General features: G+C 48.6%; 1 protein-coding gene across 1 annotated transcript in view; it reads left to right on the top strand.

The window, feature by feature from the left end:
• The first annotated feature begins 197 nt into the window (after positions 1-197).
• The window catches only part of ATL3 (atlastin GTPase 3), a 141,285-nt gene continuing 124,494 nt past the window's right edge, over positions 198-16,988 (top strand). The window contains exon 1 of the mRNA XM_082270845.1: positions 198-262. Within this exon, the coding sequence (XP_082126971.1) occupies positions 202-262 (61 nt within the window). The 5' untranslated portion in view covers positions 198-201. The remainder of the gene's footprint in view (positions 263-16,988) is intronic.

Genomic DNA, 16,988 nt, shown 5'->3' with positions numbered 1-16,988 from the left:
ACTATATCTACCTATAAATTCTGCCATGACAGCACCTGTGAGGCGTTCATTTACAGAACGTATAATTACAACGCTTTCTATAAGGATAAAATAAGTAAGCAGTAGGTGGGTTGCGCAATGCACCTTGGGAGTTGTAGTTCAGACTGAGGCGATCTCCTTCCGCTCAGGACTACAGTTCTCTTCCCGCCCGCCCCGCTGACAATGGATGCGCCCCGCCCCATGTCCCGCCCACTGGTTCTGGATTCCCCTCTGAAGTCAACAGGTCGGTACTGAGCTGAGTTCCCGCTTCTTATCAGTGGGGATGGGAAGGGTGTAGTGTGTGTGTTTCCCTCAGAGGAGGGACATTACCGAGTCTCAGCAGAGCGGCTCCTATCTGCCACCCTATGCGGGGTACAAGGCTCGTTCTGTCACTGCTTTTATATGTTTATAATGACTGTCGTCATGGGTAACCGGCCCTAATGAGGGGAGCCCTGTGCATACAAAGTTCTTCCAATGTTAGCAGGGTGCTAGTTTCTTGTCATGGTGTACACAACCTGCCCAGGCAGCACAGCATGGATCACCGCACTCCGACGTGGCTTAGACAAATGACATATCTATTCCTATAGGAGAGGGGTGGTGCTGGGAATGTACAGTGCAGTTGGTGTTCATAACCAAAGGCAGGCCAATAGTTTCATTATGGATGGGGGGGTTACAGCTCAATTCCAGGTATGGACTTCATTGCATAGTTACATTGTGTCAACAACAAATCAAAACCGATCAACTAAAATTCGTATGAAAATTCTCGTACAAAGAAAAAAGAAAATTCTCGTACAACTTAGGGTCCTTTGATACGAGCGATGCGCCCGGCGGACTCGGTTTTGCTCAGCGGGGGATCGATCCGCTGATTCCCGCTAAGCAGACGGGTGACAGCTCCATCCCCGCTTACTTTGCCAAGACAGAGCTGTCAGATCCCTGCTCTCCTCTATTGGAGATCGGATGAAAATGGACCGCCTGGCTTTTTTTCATCCGTTCCGATTCTCCAGACCAGTGGTTCTCAACTCCTGTCCTCGAGACCCACTATTGACACTTTTCCACTGCAAGTACTGGCTCGGCTCTACTTAGCCCGGCTTGGCCCGGTTTGCTTTTCCACTGCTGGTACCGCATGGTACGGTGTTGGAACGGTTCGATACGGTTTGGTTTGCTTTTCCACTGAAGTAGTACTAAAGTTAAAGTGGAGTTCCACCCTATTTTTATACTTACCTCCATCTTCTCGCTCCGGGTCACCTGAAAAAGAAATGGATAATCGCATATTTCTTTTTTTTTTTACTTACCTCGTAGCGAAGAAAAAATACTTACCTTACTTCTATTCTTCCTCCTTCCTCAGCCGCGGCCCGTCGTCACTTCCTGGCTCTGCAATGATTCCTGGGAGCTGAACGTCATAGCTCCCAGGAATCATTGCGCCTGCACCGGCCCCGACGTCAGTTCCGGGTAGCGCGCGTCATCCCCTTCTAAACAGCTTCTGGGCATGCCCAGAAGCTGTAGAGGGATGACGCGCGTGACCCGGAAGTGACGTCGGGGCCGGCGCAGAGCATCGTGGGACCAAAGAAGGCGGAAGAAGACGCCGAAGGGGATCTCGCTGGCTTCAAGCTGCCCACATCTGAGATGGCAGCGCTGGACAAGACGTTTGCAAGGTAAGTATTTGTCCTAACAGGTAAGTGCAACCCGGGACAGATCAGAGGCTAGCCATTGTGGAATGTACTAGCCCTGACTGTCCCGGGGGTAATAAAAAAAAAAAAAATCCAGGGTGGAACTCCGCTTTAAGTGGGTGGGATAACAACAATTCTCTGATCAATCAGTGGCTAGTAGTGACTGCATGCAAAGGATTGTGGGATATGGTACCGGTATGGTACCTCTTGGAACCACAATAGAGGTGGTTCTGTTTGAGAGCCGTACCGTTCAGTTCCATGCAGTGGAAAAGCGCCACCGTACCGAACCGTTCCTACACCGTACCATGCGGTACCAGCAGTGGAAAAGCACAAAAGCGAGCCGAACCGTTCGGTTCCATGCAGTGGAAAAGCGCCATAACAGGCCAGATTTTAAGTATTACCTTGGGGGGGATGCAGACTAGAATACTGCAATCACTGAACAGCAAATGGTATCACCTGTGAAGTATTTCAGTTCTCTTGCAAACCTGGCCTGTTAGTGGGTCCTGAGGATAGGAGTTGAGAACCACTGCTCCAGATGGATGAAAATAGGGTTTCCATCCGTCTGGATTTCATGGACCGGATCGGATAGCAGCAGGTGTCAGCGGACATGTCTCCACTGACATCCGCTGCTCCATAGAGGTACAAGCAGCATCCGATCAGGTCCACCTGAAAAACTGACAGGTGGACTTGATCATAAAGCCAGTGTGAAAGGGCAATATTTTTTGGTATTTAATTTTTTCTGATTATGCGCAGTCTTTTGTGATTTTTTTCTTGTACAAAAAGGGTACACATTAACCACTTCTGGACTGCCCACTGCAGTTTTACGTTGGTACTTTGACGTTAAATACCGGGGTTGTGGCAGCAGATAGCTGCCATAACCCCGATAATTTTTTTAAACTGCGGGTGGTACGCTTTAACATAAGGGTGGTCCCAGCGGGATCACCCTTATGGGTGGCAGGAGAGGAGGTGCCCCCCCTCTCCCGCCACTTCCCAGTCGTTTTCCCTGCTTACCGGACCCGCTGGTAGCAGGGAAAACAATCCGGTCTGCTGTTCCCTCAGGCAGAAAGTCAAGTGAGGGCCAGATTGCCCTCACTCAACTCTATGGCCTTGGAGGACCAGAGTGACGTCACACGTCACTTCCTAGCAACAGATTTAAAGAGCCCATTCTTTTTCAAGATGGAAAAAAAATACCTTTTTTTTTTCTTTTTTAGGCCCCATGCACACGGGACGTTTTTAACGCCGCTGTAAGTAGCGTCAGGCGTTTTCTTTTTGCAGCCTAAAAACGCACCTCCATGTTATTCTATGGCCTCATACACACACAGAAGTTTGAGCTGTAAGTGGCCTAGGCGTTTTTAAGCTGCAACAAGAACCCATGACCTGCGTGTTCTGAGGACCATTGTTAGAGCGTTAAAAATGCCTGACGCTGCTAAAGGCTGAATAACGTTGCTATAACGTGGCTTAACGTGCCTTAAGCCACGTTATACGTTTTTTTTTTTTCTTCCATTCAAAATCAATGGTTCCCTATGGGAGCCTATTGATTTGAATGGGCGACTTACGCTGTGAGAATCTTGAGGGGGAACTCCACACCAAAATGGGAAAAAAACGGCGTGGGGGTCCTCCCAAGGTTCCAAACCAGGCCCTTCGAGTCTGGTATGGAATTTGAGGGTAGCCCCATGCCGGAAAAACGGCGTGGGGTCCCCCCCAAAATCCATACCAGACCCTTATCTGAGCATGCAGGCCAGGAAAGGGGAGGGGAGGGGACGAGCGAGCGGCCCCACCCCCCCCCTGGACCACACCAGGCCACATGCCCTCAACATGGGGGGGGTGTTGGTGCTTTGGGGCAGGGGGGCTCTGCACCCCACACCTCAAAGCACCTTGCCCCCATGTTGATGAGGACAAGGGCCTCATCCCCACAACCCTGGCCGGTGGTTGTGGGGGTCTGCGGGCAGGGGGCTCATCGGAATCTGGAAGCCCCCTTTAACAAGGGGGGCCCCCCAGATCCCGGACCCCCTCCCTATGTGAATGGGTATGGGGTACACTTTACCCCTACCCATTCACCCCATAAAAGGCAGTGTATGTAAATAACGACAGGAGACGTTTTGGAAAGTTTATTAAAAATCTTCATCTGTTCTTCTCTGCTCTTCTCCCTCTCCTGGTCTTCTGCTCTTTTGCTGTCCGCTCTTCTCTGCTTCTTCTTCCTCCTCCTCTCCGCTCTTCTGCTGTCCAATCTTCTGCTCTTGGCTCTTCTCTTCTTCTTCCTCCGGTCCTCCTCCGACGATGTCTCCGATGATTATGCCGGTCTCTGCAGCTTGTTATATAGCCATTAGGGGCGTGGCCGCTCGGTGACATCATCAGGAGGCCACGCCCCCTCATGTCACAGATGACGTCGTCTGTGACATGAGGGGGCGTGGCCTCCCGATGATTTCACCGAGCGGCCACGCCCCTAATGGCTATATAACAAGCTCCAGAGACCGGCATAATCATCGGAGACATCGTCGGAGGAGGACCGGAGGGAGAAGAGCCAAGAGCAAAAGAGCAGAAGATTGGACAGCAGAAGAGCGGAGAGGAGGAAGAAGAAGAAGAAGAGAAGAGTGGACAGCAAAAGAGCAGAAGACCAGGAGAGGGAGAAGAGCAGAGAACAACAGATGAAGATTTTTAATAAACTTTCCAAAACGTCTCCTGTCGTTAGTTACATACACTGCCTTTTATGGGGTGAATGGGTAGGGGTACAGTGTAACCCATACCCATTCACATAGGGAGGGGGTCCGGGATCTGGGGGGGCCCCCCTTATTAAAGGGGGCTTCCAGATTCCGATGAGCCCCCTGCCCGCAGACCCTCACAACCACCGGCCAGGGCTGTGTGGATGAGGCCCTTGTCCTCATCAACATGGGGGCAAGGTGCTTTGAGGTGTGGGGTGCAGAGCCCCCCCCTGCCCCAAAGCACCAACACCCCCCCATGTTGAGGGCATGTGGCCTGGTGTGGTCCAGGGGGGGTGGGGCCGCTCGCTCGTCCCCTCCCCTTTCCTGGCCTGCTGGGCTGCATGCTCCGATAAGGGTCTGGTATGGATTTTGGGGGACCCCATGCCGTTTTTTCGGCATGGGGCTACCCTCAAATTCCATACCAGACTCGAGGGGCCTGGTTTGGAACCTTGGGGGGACCCCCACGCCGTTTTTTTCCCATTTTGTCGTGGAGTTCCCCCTCAAAATTCTCACAGCGTAAGTCGCCCCGCAAGATCCGACTTGCGGTGTTGCGGTGCGACCTCCATTCAAATCAATAGGCTCCCATAGGGAACCATTGATTTTGAATGGAGGCAGAAAAAAACTCTGCTAAAAGCAACGTGGCAAAACGTGCAATAACGCCAATGGAAAAAGCTACTGAAAGCACGTTTTTACAGCTGCTTTTTCCGGTGTCAGAACTAGCTTTAACGTACGTTTTTTCTAACACCCCGTGTGCATGGGGCCTTAGTGTAGATATGAGTTCTGAGGTCTTTTTGACCCTCAGATCTCACATTAAAGAGGTCCTGTCATGCTTATTTCTATTACAAGGGATGTTTACATTCCTTGTATAAGAAATAAAACTGATCAAAAAAAAAAGCTGGAAAAATAAGATAAAATAAATAGGAAAAAAAAATTGTCCCCGTTAGCTCGCTCACAGAAGCAAATGCATACGCAAGTTGCGCCCACATATGTAAACAATGTTCAAAACATGTGAGGTATCACCACGATCGTTAGCGCAAGAGAAATAATTTGAGCCCTAGACCATCTCTGTAACTCTTTTATAGTGTGTGCATACCTTTCTACAGCTGATATTGACTTTCTGAAGGTAAATTTATAATGGGGAAAACTGTACACATTAAACAAAATCGTTGGTTCTGTTCCACTATGAGAAAAATTTTGGAGTTTGTCCCTTTGGAAATTTTCTTACCAAAAGTTGGAATTGGCTATCGAGAGGTGTGTAAACTCTATACAAAAATCGTACCAAAGTTCTTTGGACAGAAATTCTCACCTGATTTTTTTTTATAGTGTGTACGAGCCTTAACACACTAAGAAAGTCAGGCGAGAACTTTTGTACGATTTTTGTATAGTATGTACACAACTTTCTACACCCGATGCCGACTTTCTGAATGAAGATTTCCAAAGGGGAAAATTATACACATTAATGCGGTTGTAAACCTAAAATAAAAAAAAAACCTGCAAGACAAAGGCATAATGCTCATTATGAATTACTTACCTTAGAACGAAGCCCCGACACGGACCCCGGACACCGCTGCGGGCGCTGACATGATCCCACAGCGTCTCTTCCGGGTTCGGCGGCTCCGGCACTGAGATTGGCCAGAGCCGCGATGACGTCACTCCCACGCATGCGCGCGAGAGTCATTTTCCGGCAAGGGAAGCTGAAGGTCCGCCAGACCTTCAGAGCGCATGCGCCGCTCGCGTGAGCGGCTGCATGCACTGCAAATATCTCCTAAACCGTGCCGGTTTAGGAGATATTAATTGTAACTACAGGTAAGCCTTATTATAGGCTTACCTGTAGTTAAAAGTGAAAAAAAGCGTTATACTTTAAGCGAAAATCGTTTGTTCTGTTCCTGTACGAGAAACATTTTGGAGCTTGTCCCATTGGAAATTTTTGTTCAGACAGTCGGTATTGACTGTAGAAAGTTGTGTACACACCATACGAAAATCTTGCAAAAGTTCTTTGGATGAAAATTCTCACCTGATTTGTGTAAGAGCCTTGAAAAGCTCCAAAATGTTTCTCGTACTGTACCAGAACAAATGATTTTTGTTTAAAGTGCTAGTAAAGTCTCGCTTTTTCTTTTTTTTTTTTTTATAAATATAAATACCTCCTCTGTGCAGTTGGTTTTGCACAGAGCAGCCCAGATCCTCCTCTTCTTGGGTCCCTCTTCGATTTCAAGCCCTCCCTCCTGGGAGGGAGAGTGGAGTTCCACCCTATTTTTATACTTACCTCCATCTTCTCGCTCCGGGTCACCTGAAAAAGAAATGGATAATCGCATATTTTTTTTTTTTTTTACTTACCTCGTAGCGAAGAAAAAATACTTACCTTACTTCCTTCTTTCTCCTTCCTCGGCCGCGGCCCGTCGTCACTTCCTGGCTCTGCAATGATTCCTGGGAGCTGAACGTCATAGCTCCCAGGAATCATTGCGCCTGCACCGGCCCCGAAGTCCGTTCCGGGTCGTGCGCGTCATCCCCTTCTAAACAGCTTCTGGGCATGCCCAGAAGCTGTAGAGGGATGACGCGCGCGACCCGGAAGTGACGTCGGGGCCGGCGCAGAGCATCGTGGGACCGAAGAAGGCGGAAGAAGACGCCGAAGGGGATCTCGCTGGCTTCAAGCTGCCCACATCTGAGATGGCAGCGCTGGACAAGACGTTTGCAAGGTAAGTATTTGTCCTAACAGGTAAGTGCAACCCGGGACAGATCAGAGGCTAGCCATTGTGGAATGCACTAGCCCTGACTGTCCCGGGGGTATTAAAAAAAAAAAAAAAAAAATCCAGGGTGGAACTCCGCTTTAAGTTCCCCCACAGCAAGCAGCTTGCTGTGGGGGCACCCGAGGTGAGTTACATCTCCATGTGTTCATGTAGACATGGAGCTTTCATTTAGCCCCACCCCTTCTCTTTACTAATTGGCTAATTGACTTTGACAGCAGTGGGAACCAATGGCACCTCTGCTGTGTCTCAGCCAATCAGGAGGGAGAGGGACTAATGGACATCGCTGGATAGAGATGGGGCTCAGGTAAGTATTTGGGAGGGGGGGGGGGGTTGCTACACACAGAAGGCTTTTTATCAGAATGCAAAAATCCTTCTACCTAAACTCCTTTTTAATGTGTGCCTTTTAGCACTAGAAAAATCAGAAAAGAAAGACTGCCCATGTTTTAAAGACAATAAACATCAACAAAAAAAGCCTTTGTTGTATAAGAGTTTTTGTACAAATTTTCTTTCATCTGTGAAAAAACGAGGAAAATCGGATGATCGTTCGCCCAATTTTCTTATAATGTGTACCCCACTTTACTATGGCCCGTAAACACAATCCAAAAAGCAGACAAAAAATGCCGCTTTTGAAGCGATTGTACAATAATCAGATCGTTAGTAGACAGCTTTGGAGAGCCGATCACGATATTTCATCTGATAATGTCCGATCAGGCAAGCGCGAACATACCAGATTGTGCGATTTTCATTTAATCAGTACAGTTGTCGTTCTAAAATATAATACAATTACACTACAACACGTTACATAACTTTCAATTTATTTTATTCTAAAATAAGTAACGCGCCAGTTTTCAAAAATCTAAAGTATTCAAAAATACCAAAAATAAGAAAAATGTTTTTTTTTAAAGCGCCCCATCCCTCCATCCTTGCGCGCCAAAGCCGCGCCCGCAAATGTAAACAGTGTTCAAACCACACATGTAAGGTATTGCAGCGATCATTAGAGAGAAATACTACTAGCACTAGACCTCCTCTGTAACTCTAAACAGGTAACCGTTAAAATTGTTTAAAGCGGGCGGCGTGGCCAAGCAAGGCATGTGAGTGGTCGCGCATCACGGAGCTCCCGCTGATATCCTGATCACCGATCCTTCCTCCGGTACTTACCTCATCTGTACCCGCTACAAACGCTCTCCTCTCCCCCTGAGGACTCCTCCGGTACTTTTTGTGCCTTGCTCCGCACCATGCTGACCCGCAAAAACCGGGAAGACACTGCCGGCCTGGAGATCCAACATGGCGCCGCGGCCTCCATGCAGAAGGGGATGCCGCGCGCTACGGACAAGGGCAAGGATCCCGGGGGTAAGCAGGGCAAGCCCCGCAAAGAGGGCACCAAACACATGTTGTACTACACCCAGAAACTTACCTATGCTCAGGCGACGGGCTCCCAGGCTGGTGGAGAGGGGGGGGCGGCCCCGACACTGGCGACTGACTTAACTGAAGACCCTGCTTCATGTTTACCCCCTGCTGACATAGACCCGGGGATGGATGGGGACGCGGTGGATGGCGATTCTCAGCCCACCCTAGGCCAGATACTGCTGGCGGTGCAGCAGTGCACAGCCTCCGTTGGCAAGGTGGAGGAGAGGCTGGGGGGCTCACTGAGGAGGTCTCCCTGCTGCGGCATGACCTCCAAAAAATGCGGGAACGGACTACTGCTGTGGAAGGGCGCATCAGTGAAGTGGAAGACAAGTTACCCTCCATTATTACTGAGACCCGAGCGACTTCATCACTAGCCAGGGCAGTTCAAGATAAAACGGATGATATTGAGACTCGCCTGAGGCGTAACAACATCAGGATCGCGGGGCTCCCGGAGAAGGTGGAGGGCAGGGACCCCACGGAGTTTGTGGAACAATGGCTTCTGGAGACCTTTGGCAGGGATGCCTTCTCCCCCTTATTTGCTGTGGAGCGGGCCCACCGTACTCCATCCCGGGCCATTCCGTGCAACGCACCGCGCCCCATGCTGGCACGCCTACTACACTATCGTGACCGTGAAAAGGCCCTCAGATTGGCAAGGGAGAAGGCCATCATTAAGTTTAATGGGGTCCGGGTGTCTCTCTATCCGGACTTCTCGGCGGAGGTGCAAAAGAAGCGTGCTAAATTCCACGAGGTCAAACAACGCCTGCAGAAGGTGCACCTGCCATATGCGATGCTTTACCCTGCCCGGTTGAGGGTGAACGCTGGGGGGCAAACCCACTTCTTCCAGACCGCGGGTGAGGCTGCGGAGTGGCTAGATGTCAATGAACCGTCCTTGCGGGTCTGACAGCGAGAGGGAGCGGATCCTTGAGGATGCCTTAGCCGTTTGGATGCTTTCCTGCGTCTCCCCTGTTGGAGGAGATTTTCTTTGCCTTACCGAAGGCCTTTCACCGTTGGCCTGTTAAGGCTGGATGGCTCTACATTCCCTATGAGGGTGATGTATACAAATGTTATGCGATACCTACTGTGCTGTCTGATGGAGTGTGTTTGCACGTTGCCTACTCCGTGGATGACTCCTGTGCCATGTTAGCACCGTTTTGTTTTTCTTTTCCTTTTGTTTGTTTTTTTTTCTGGCCCCGGATGTCTGGACTCTGGGACAAGATTTTACCCTTATTTTTCACACAGGCTTTGCTTCATGTTTTTCTGCTGGCATCTTCCTGAGGGGGACTGCTTTCTGCTCTGCGAGCGACCCTGGGTGCTGGGTCCTGCTGCACCCGTGCTTGCTGCCTTTTTTTTATTGTTTTCCTTACCCTGACTGTATTTATACACTATATGTCTAGTGTACCTCTAGTGTCCTGGAATGTCCGGGGCTTGGGAGATCCCCTAAAGAGGGCTATGGTGAGCTCTGTTCTGCGCAAGTATCACCCGGCGATTGTTGGCCTTCAGGAGACGCATCTCACTGTGGACACGGTCCGCTGTTTACGGTATGCTTGGGCCCAACAGATTTACCATTCCACGCATACCTCCTTTTCTAGGGGGGTGTGTATTTTGGTTCATAGATCGGTGGACTACCAGGAAATCTCCAAATTGTGTGACTCGGAGGGTAGATTTATATTCTTGTACTGTACCATTTGTTCCCGTACCTGTGTTATTGCTGTGGTTTATGTTCCGCCTCCCTTTTCACTTCATGTGCTGAGGGAGCTGGTGAGATTTACTTTGGACAAGCCCCATGCGTTGCTGTATGTGCTGGGGGACTTCAATGGGGTGCTGGATCCTTCCAAGGATAGACACCCACCTCCTAGTGTAGGGCCGGGCACCCGTGGTACCCCGTTGGCCCGTTTTCTGGGAGAGATGTCTTGGGTGGATATGTGGCGGACCCGGCACCCTGCTGCTACCCAGTTTTCATGTTACTCTAAAATGCCTGGGTCTTTGTCCCGTATATATTTGTGTGTGGGTACTCCTTTGTCCTTGGCAACGGTGTCTAAAATACAGTATGCCCCTAGGGGTGTTTCTGATCACTGCCCCCTGATATGCTGGCTGGAGTTGGGACCTCAGTCGTCCCTGTCTCGGGTCCCTTGGCGTCTCAATGCCCCCTGATAGTGATTTACCTAGAGCTATGTCCCTTTTCTTTTTGGATAATGATTTGTACCCTGATGTGCTGGTTCAATGGGACGCGTTTAAGTGCTATCTAAGGGGGGTGTTTATCAATATCATTAACAAGGTTAAATCTTCTACTAGAGAATGGGAGGCTCACCTGACTGCGCATGTGAGAGATCGGGAGGAGGAGTATATTGGCCAACCCACTGAGGCGTCCCGGGCAGCTTGGCTGTCTGCCCAGGATGCGCTGACTAGTTTTGTCTCGCATAGGGCGGAGCGCAAGCGTTTTTTTTTTTCCAAGGTCACTTTTTATGTATAGGGGGGAGCAGACTGGCCGTCTCCTGGCAAAACTTGTTAATGTGCGCCCTGCGGCTTCTGCTATAGGGGCCCTTAGGTTGCCTTCAGGCCCCCTGGTTAACTCTTCAGAGCAGATTATGACAGAGTTGGTTCGCTTCTATACCGAGCTTTACTCCTCTAGAGTGTCATATACTGACTCGGAACTGACTGAGTACTTTCAGGGGGTAGATCTCCCCGCTTTATCGGTGGCGCATAGGATCCAATTGGATGCTCCTCTTATATTGGAGGAGCTTCGGGAGGCGGCTAGCTCTTTTCCCACCTTTTAAGGCTCCGGGGGATGATGGGTTGCCCATGGAGGTATACCAGACCTTCCCTGACACCTTACTGCCCCGACTGTTGCGGGTCTTCAATGAGGCTCTGCGCGGCAGTCGTCTGCCCTCGTCCATGTCTGGTGCCAGTATTGCGTTAATCCTGAGGCCGGATAAGCCTCCGGTAGATCCTGGCTCTTATAGACCAACCTCTTTGTTACAATCTGACGTTAAGATTCTGGCCAAGGTGCTCGCTCGTTGTTTGAACCTGGTGGTAGCCACCATTGTTCACGATGACCTGGCGGGATTTATGCCTAACAAATATATGCCTGTCAATCTCCATAGGCTATATGTTAATATGCAGAGTAGAACGGACAATGTGGGCTCTCGAGCCCTCTTGTCCCTTGATGCTAATAAAGCCTTCGACAGCATAGAGTGGGGGTATCTTTGGACAGTGCTGGAGAAATTAGGTTTCGGTCCTACGTTCATAGCGTGGGTCCGCCTTCTTTACCAAGCTCCGCGAGCGGTGATAAGAGAGGGGGGCAGACAGTCGGCACCATTTCTCCTGGAGAGGGGGACTAGGCAGGGTTGTCCTCTGTCCCCCTTACTGTTTGCCCTGGCCATAGAGCCTCTGGCGGCAAGACTTCGGGCGAGCGCCTCGGTGGTGGGCTTTCAGTACGGGAATCTGCAGGAAAAGATACCTTTGTATGCTGATGACATGTTGCTGCTCCTGGGTGACATGGGACTGTCCCTTCGGGCGACGATGCGCATCATTACTGAGTTTGGCGGCTTCTCGGGTCTGACCATCAACTGGTCCAAGTCGGCCTTGTTGCCGCTGGACCAGGGGGTGGATTCCCAGTTGCCTACTTTTTTGTCCGGTGCAGGTAGTGCAGCATTTCAAATACCTAGGGGTAGTGATCTCCGCTGTCATCACCGATTATTGTCGCCTGAATCTCTTCCCACTTCTGACGAGATTCAGGGACAAGGTGGCCATTTGGTCCAGACTCTGGCTTTCGGTGGCTGGTCAAGCTAATCTGGTGAAAATGATCTTAATGCCCCAACTTTTGTATTTCCTCCATAATTCCCCGCTAGTTATCCCTTTGAGGCTGTTTCGTTTGGTGTTCTCCATTTTCCGCTCCTTGTTGTGGAAGTCGGGTGTCGCCAGAATACGCCTTGAACAATTGTACAGGCCCAAGGATAGGGGGAGCCTGGCCTTTCCCAACCCTTGGATCTATTATTTGGCAGCGCAGTTGCAGCATTTAGTCGCCAAGTCGCCACTGCGACCATAGGTTTCGACCTGACAGAGGCTGCAGCATTGGGAACGTGTTACATGATCCACCCTAAAAACGGGTGGAACATGGAACGTGTTCACAAAGGTGAATTTATACTTTAAGATAGCAGAGCTGCCAGATGGGGGTTTGTGGTTGCATAACATGTGTGTGTGTGTGGCAGTGCTAAAAGTGAAAACGCCAGGAATTTAGCTTGAGGAATCTCAGAGGTTTGTGGTAATCGCTTGACTGCTCCACAGCCCTCAGTGTGTACCGGGTTGTATGCAAGAATTGTATCTGCAAGTGTGTGTTCAGCCAGATAGATTTGGGTGAATCATCATCCAGTGACTGCCAGAATGGCTGCTGGGGGGCCTGCTGCTAACTTCTAGCAACAGCAGTGGGGTCAACTACTAAGGTGGTTTTCTTGCTACTGATATTAAAGTGCAATTTTTTTTATTTTTTAAAAATAACAAACATTTTAAAATGTACATGCTCTTTCTAATAGGTTTGCACAGCAGCACGGATTCTCCTCTTTTCAGGTCCCCTGCTGGTGCTTTTGGCTCCTCGCTCTCCCCACCAAGTGCCCCCATAGCAAGCATCTTGCTGTGAGGGCAAATCAATTGTACCCCCTCCCGAGCAATCCTATAGACACACAGAGCGCGACTTGGCCCTGCCGTTGCTCACTCCTCGCTGGCTGTGATTGACAGCAGCACAAGTAGACACTTTCCTTTTTTCTGTATACTTAGCCTAATATTCTCTGCCTCTGGCTTCAGTGCTAAGGCCTCATGCACATAGGGTATTTGCCCAGCTCCTCTGAACATGTTTTCTCCTGAAAGAGAAAATCAGCCTAAGGCCCCTTTCACACATGCTGTCTGTTTTTCATCCATCCGTTGACGGATGAAAAACGGACATCAATGTATCTCTATGTAAAAACGGATGACAACGGATGATCATCAGTTAACATCCGTTTTCATCCGCTTCCGTCAATGTCCGTTTTTTTGAATGTATGAATGCCCTATTTTTCATCTGTCAAAAAAACGGATCGGACGAAAAACGGATGAAAAACAGATAACTGATGACAACTGATGAAAAACGGATGGAAAACTGATACATTTTGACGTGACTGAACTGATGAAATGAACGGACTGTATGTGTGAAAGGGGCCTAAAAAAAAAAAACGCTTAAGGCCCCTTTCACACATACGGTCCGTTCAGTTTATCAGTTCAGTCACGTCAAAGTTGTTATCCGTTTTTCATCCGTTTTTCATCAGTTGTCATCCGTTTTTCGCCAGTTGTTATCCGTTTTTCGTCAGTTATCTGTTTTTCATCCGTTGTCATCCGTTTTTCGTCCGATCCGTTTTTTTGACGGATGAAAAATAGAGCATTCATACGTTCAAAAAAACGGACATTGACGGAAGCGGATGAAAACGGATGTTAAAGCGGAGTTCCAGCCAGTTCACTCACCTGTCCAACGGTCCAGCGATGCGGCTGCCCGAAGCCTCGATCCTCTCCCTCGGCGCCGGCATCACTGCTGTGGGCACCCGGCTGTGACAGTTTGCGGCTTCACAGCCGGGTACCCACTGCGCATGCGCGAGTCGCGCTGCACGTCTTGATTGGCCGGCAATCTTCTGGGACCTCTGACATGTCCCAGAAGATTGCAGGGAGGGAGGGGGAGAGGAGAACTTCCGTTCAGGGCGCCGCGGCGCTCCGAACGGAAGTGGGAGCGGGTACCTGTCAAAACTAGGTACCCGCTCCCCCCCCAAAAAAAATGACATGTCAAATGTGGCATGTCAGGGGGTTAGAATACATAAAGCGGAAGTTCCATTTTTGGGTGGAACTCCGCTTTAACTGATGATCATCAGTTGTCTTCCGTTTTTACATAGAGATACATTGATGTCCGTTTTTCATCCGTCAACGGATGGATGAAAAACGGACAAACGGATAGCATGTGTGAAAGGGGCCTTAAGCCACGTGCGAATCGAGAATTTGGAGGTTCATTTATTCATTCCATCGGCCTGAATATTCATTTATAATGGCTATTGAAATGAATGAAAGTGCTATATGTGCCTAGCGTTCCGATGCATGTATCATGCGTTTTTTTCAGCTTCTAAACGCTCCTCTTCTAATTCTCCTGTAAATGCCTGTGTGTGTGCATGGATACATTGGCTAACATAGAGGTGTGTTCAGAGGCTGAAAAAAACCCCCAAAAAACATGAGGCCTTTGAGTTACTGACCCCAAGCATGTATACAGCAAGTCAGAACATCTGATCTGCATGTAAGTGGTGCAGAAAGTGTTGAAGCTATTGAATCACAATGTCAGGAGAGGTCAGCAAAGGCAGCCTACACATATTTCTTAGCACACTTTTTACTTTTTTAGCCATTTTAGGCCTTATGTGACTCGCCCAGCATTTGATGTGAAAACATCTCAAGCAGCTGATGGATTATCCAGTCATAGGATGACTGAATCTGAAGCATGCGTGGCCAGATCGGCTTTTCTGAACCTGGGATGGAGCATCTGGATCTGCCTGTATTATAGCCATCTTTAGGGCTTAATCAATCAAATATCCACACTACAGTTCCTTCGAAAAAAGCGCTTCTTTTTTGCAGTGATGACTGAGAGTAGGGTCCTTTTACATAAGCGTTCAGTCTGGATCTGTTCAAGGCTTTATGTACACATGCCTACACTGGCAGCTTCTAAACTTGAGTTTAGTAGCTTTTGGCGTTTTTTTTTGCCAACGCTCCTAAACTGAACTCCCTAAAGCTTATGTGTCAATGTACAACATAGGCTTTTAGCAGAGTTTAGTAGCTGCCGCGTTTAGGTGAGCTTCAACCTCCCTCTTCTGAATGTGGAAGAATCGTGTTCAGGATAGGAACATTTTGACCGCCGTCCGCGGGAAAACACGGCAAAAAACGCAGTAAATGTAGGCCAGTGTACATGAAGCCTTACAGTTTTCAGGCTGAAGCACAGTATGTGTCTATGTTCGAGTGGATGTAAATGGACAATTTTTTTTGGTTATATATTGTCCACCCACCTTGACTATTTTTTTTCAGCAAGTGAAAAATTGGTGTATACTGTTGTAAATTGAGCTGAACTAAAGATGTACAAACTAATGTAAATCATTTTTCTTATAAGTTTTTGTGACAGATCTGATGGGATTCATGTGAAAGGAACTCTTTACTCCTTAAAAAAATAAAGCACATCTTATAGTGCTTCTAAAGGCAGAGGTTTTTTTTTTATCTTATTGCATTCTATGCATTGAAATAAAAAACCTGTGTGCAGCAGCCCCCCTAATATTTACCTGAGCCCCATCTCGATCCAGCGATATTGCACGAGAGTCTTGGCGGTTCAGGACTCTTCCTCCTCATTGGCTGAGAGAGTAGCGGGGCGCCATTGGCTCCTGCTCCTGTCAAAGACAGTGAGCCAAGGAGGAGAGAGGGGGCAGGGCTGAGCCATTGCTCTGTGTCTGAATGGACACACAGAGCAGCTGCTTGGCTCTGGTGCCCCCATAGCAAGCTGATCACTGTGGGGGCACTCTTCAGCAAGGAGGGGCCAGAAGCGCATGCGATGGACCGAAGAAGAGGAGGATCTGGGCTGCTCTGTTTAGAACCACTGCACAGAGCAGCTAAGTAGAATATGTTTGTCATTTTTAAGCAAAAAAAAAAAACAGACTTTATCACTTTAAGCCAAAGCCGAAAATATGATGTTTCGTTTTTTGTAAATTCAGTTATGTGTATGTAGCACCACCCCCGCAGGAGCTGCTGATTATATTATTGGGTCTACACCCTGCCTAACAACCCAATCAAATTGGCTCGATCCCTCCTCAGGCACAACTGACCCAGAATAGGACTGGACTATCAAATAGATACACAGGTTGGAATACAATACTTCACTATGCAACAATACCTTGTTACCTTCTTGAATAGTAGTCCTTCTGGGTGACACAATGGAACAACGCACAAGATTGTAATTAACCAAACTTAGTTTACTATATATCAAATTGAATAGGGGAGATACAATACAATACAATACAAGTCCATAAAAGGTTATTTAAAACAGCTTTAAAAAGGTAAAAGAATACCCCCACACTCCTCCTGCATTAAGGCTAGACACAGTACCAGGTAGGTGGGCCTATCTGAGTCCCTCCCCCAGAGTTCTCTTCTTTCTTGTTGATCTTCGCTAGCAAGGTTATTGAATAGAGCTCATTTGTAATCCAGATTAGGAATAAAGATCAAGAGAGAGAAAACAACGAGCTGTTAGTTGTCACCGCAGGGTGTCTGCGTAACTGAGCAATAACTTCTGCGAGAGAGATAAGCCTCTGGCGACTCCTTTACAGACCTTATTGTTTGTCTATGAGTCTCCTGAGAGAGTATGGTGATAAACCCCGGGGTTTTATCACCTCCTGCTGCGCTACCGCTATCTGTAGATAAAA

This window comes from Pelophylax lessonae (assembly GCF_965119305.1).
Source record: "Pelophylax lessonae genome assembly, chromosome: 10".
Classification (NCBI taxonomy): Eukaryota; Metazoa; Chordata; class Amphibia; order Anura; family Ranidae; genus Pelophylax; species Pelophylax lessonae.
The sequence above is the reverse complement of the archived record's forward strand: the minus strand, read 5'-3'. Positions and strand labels throughout refer to the sequence as shown.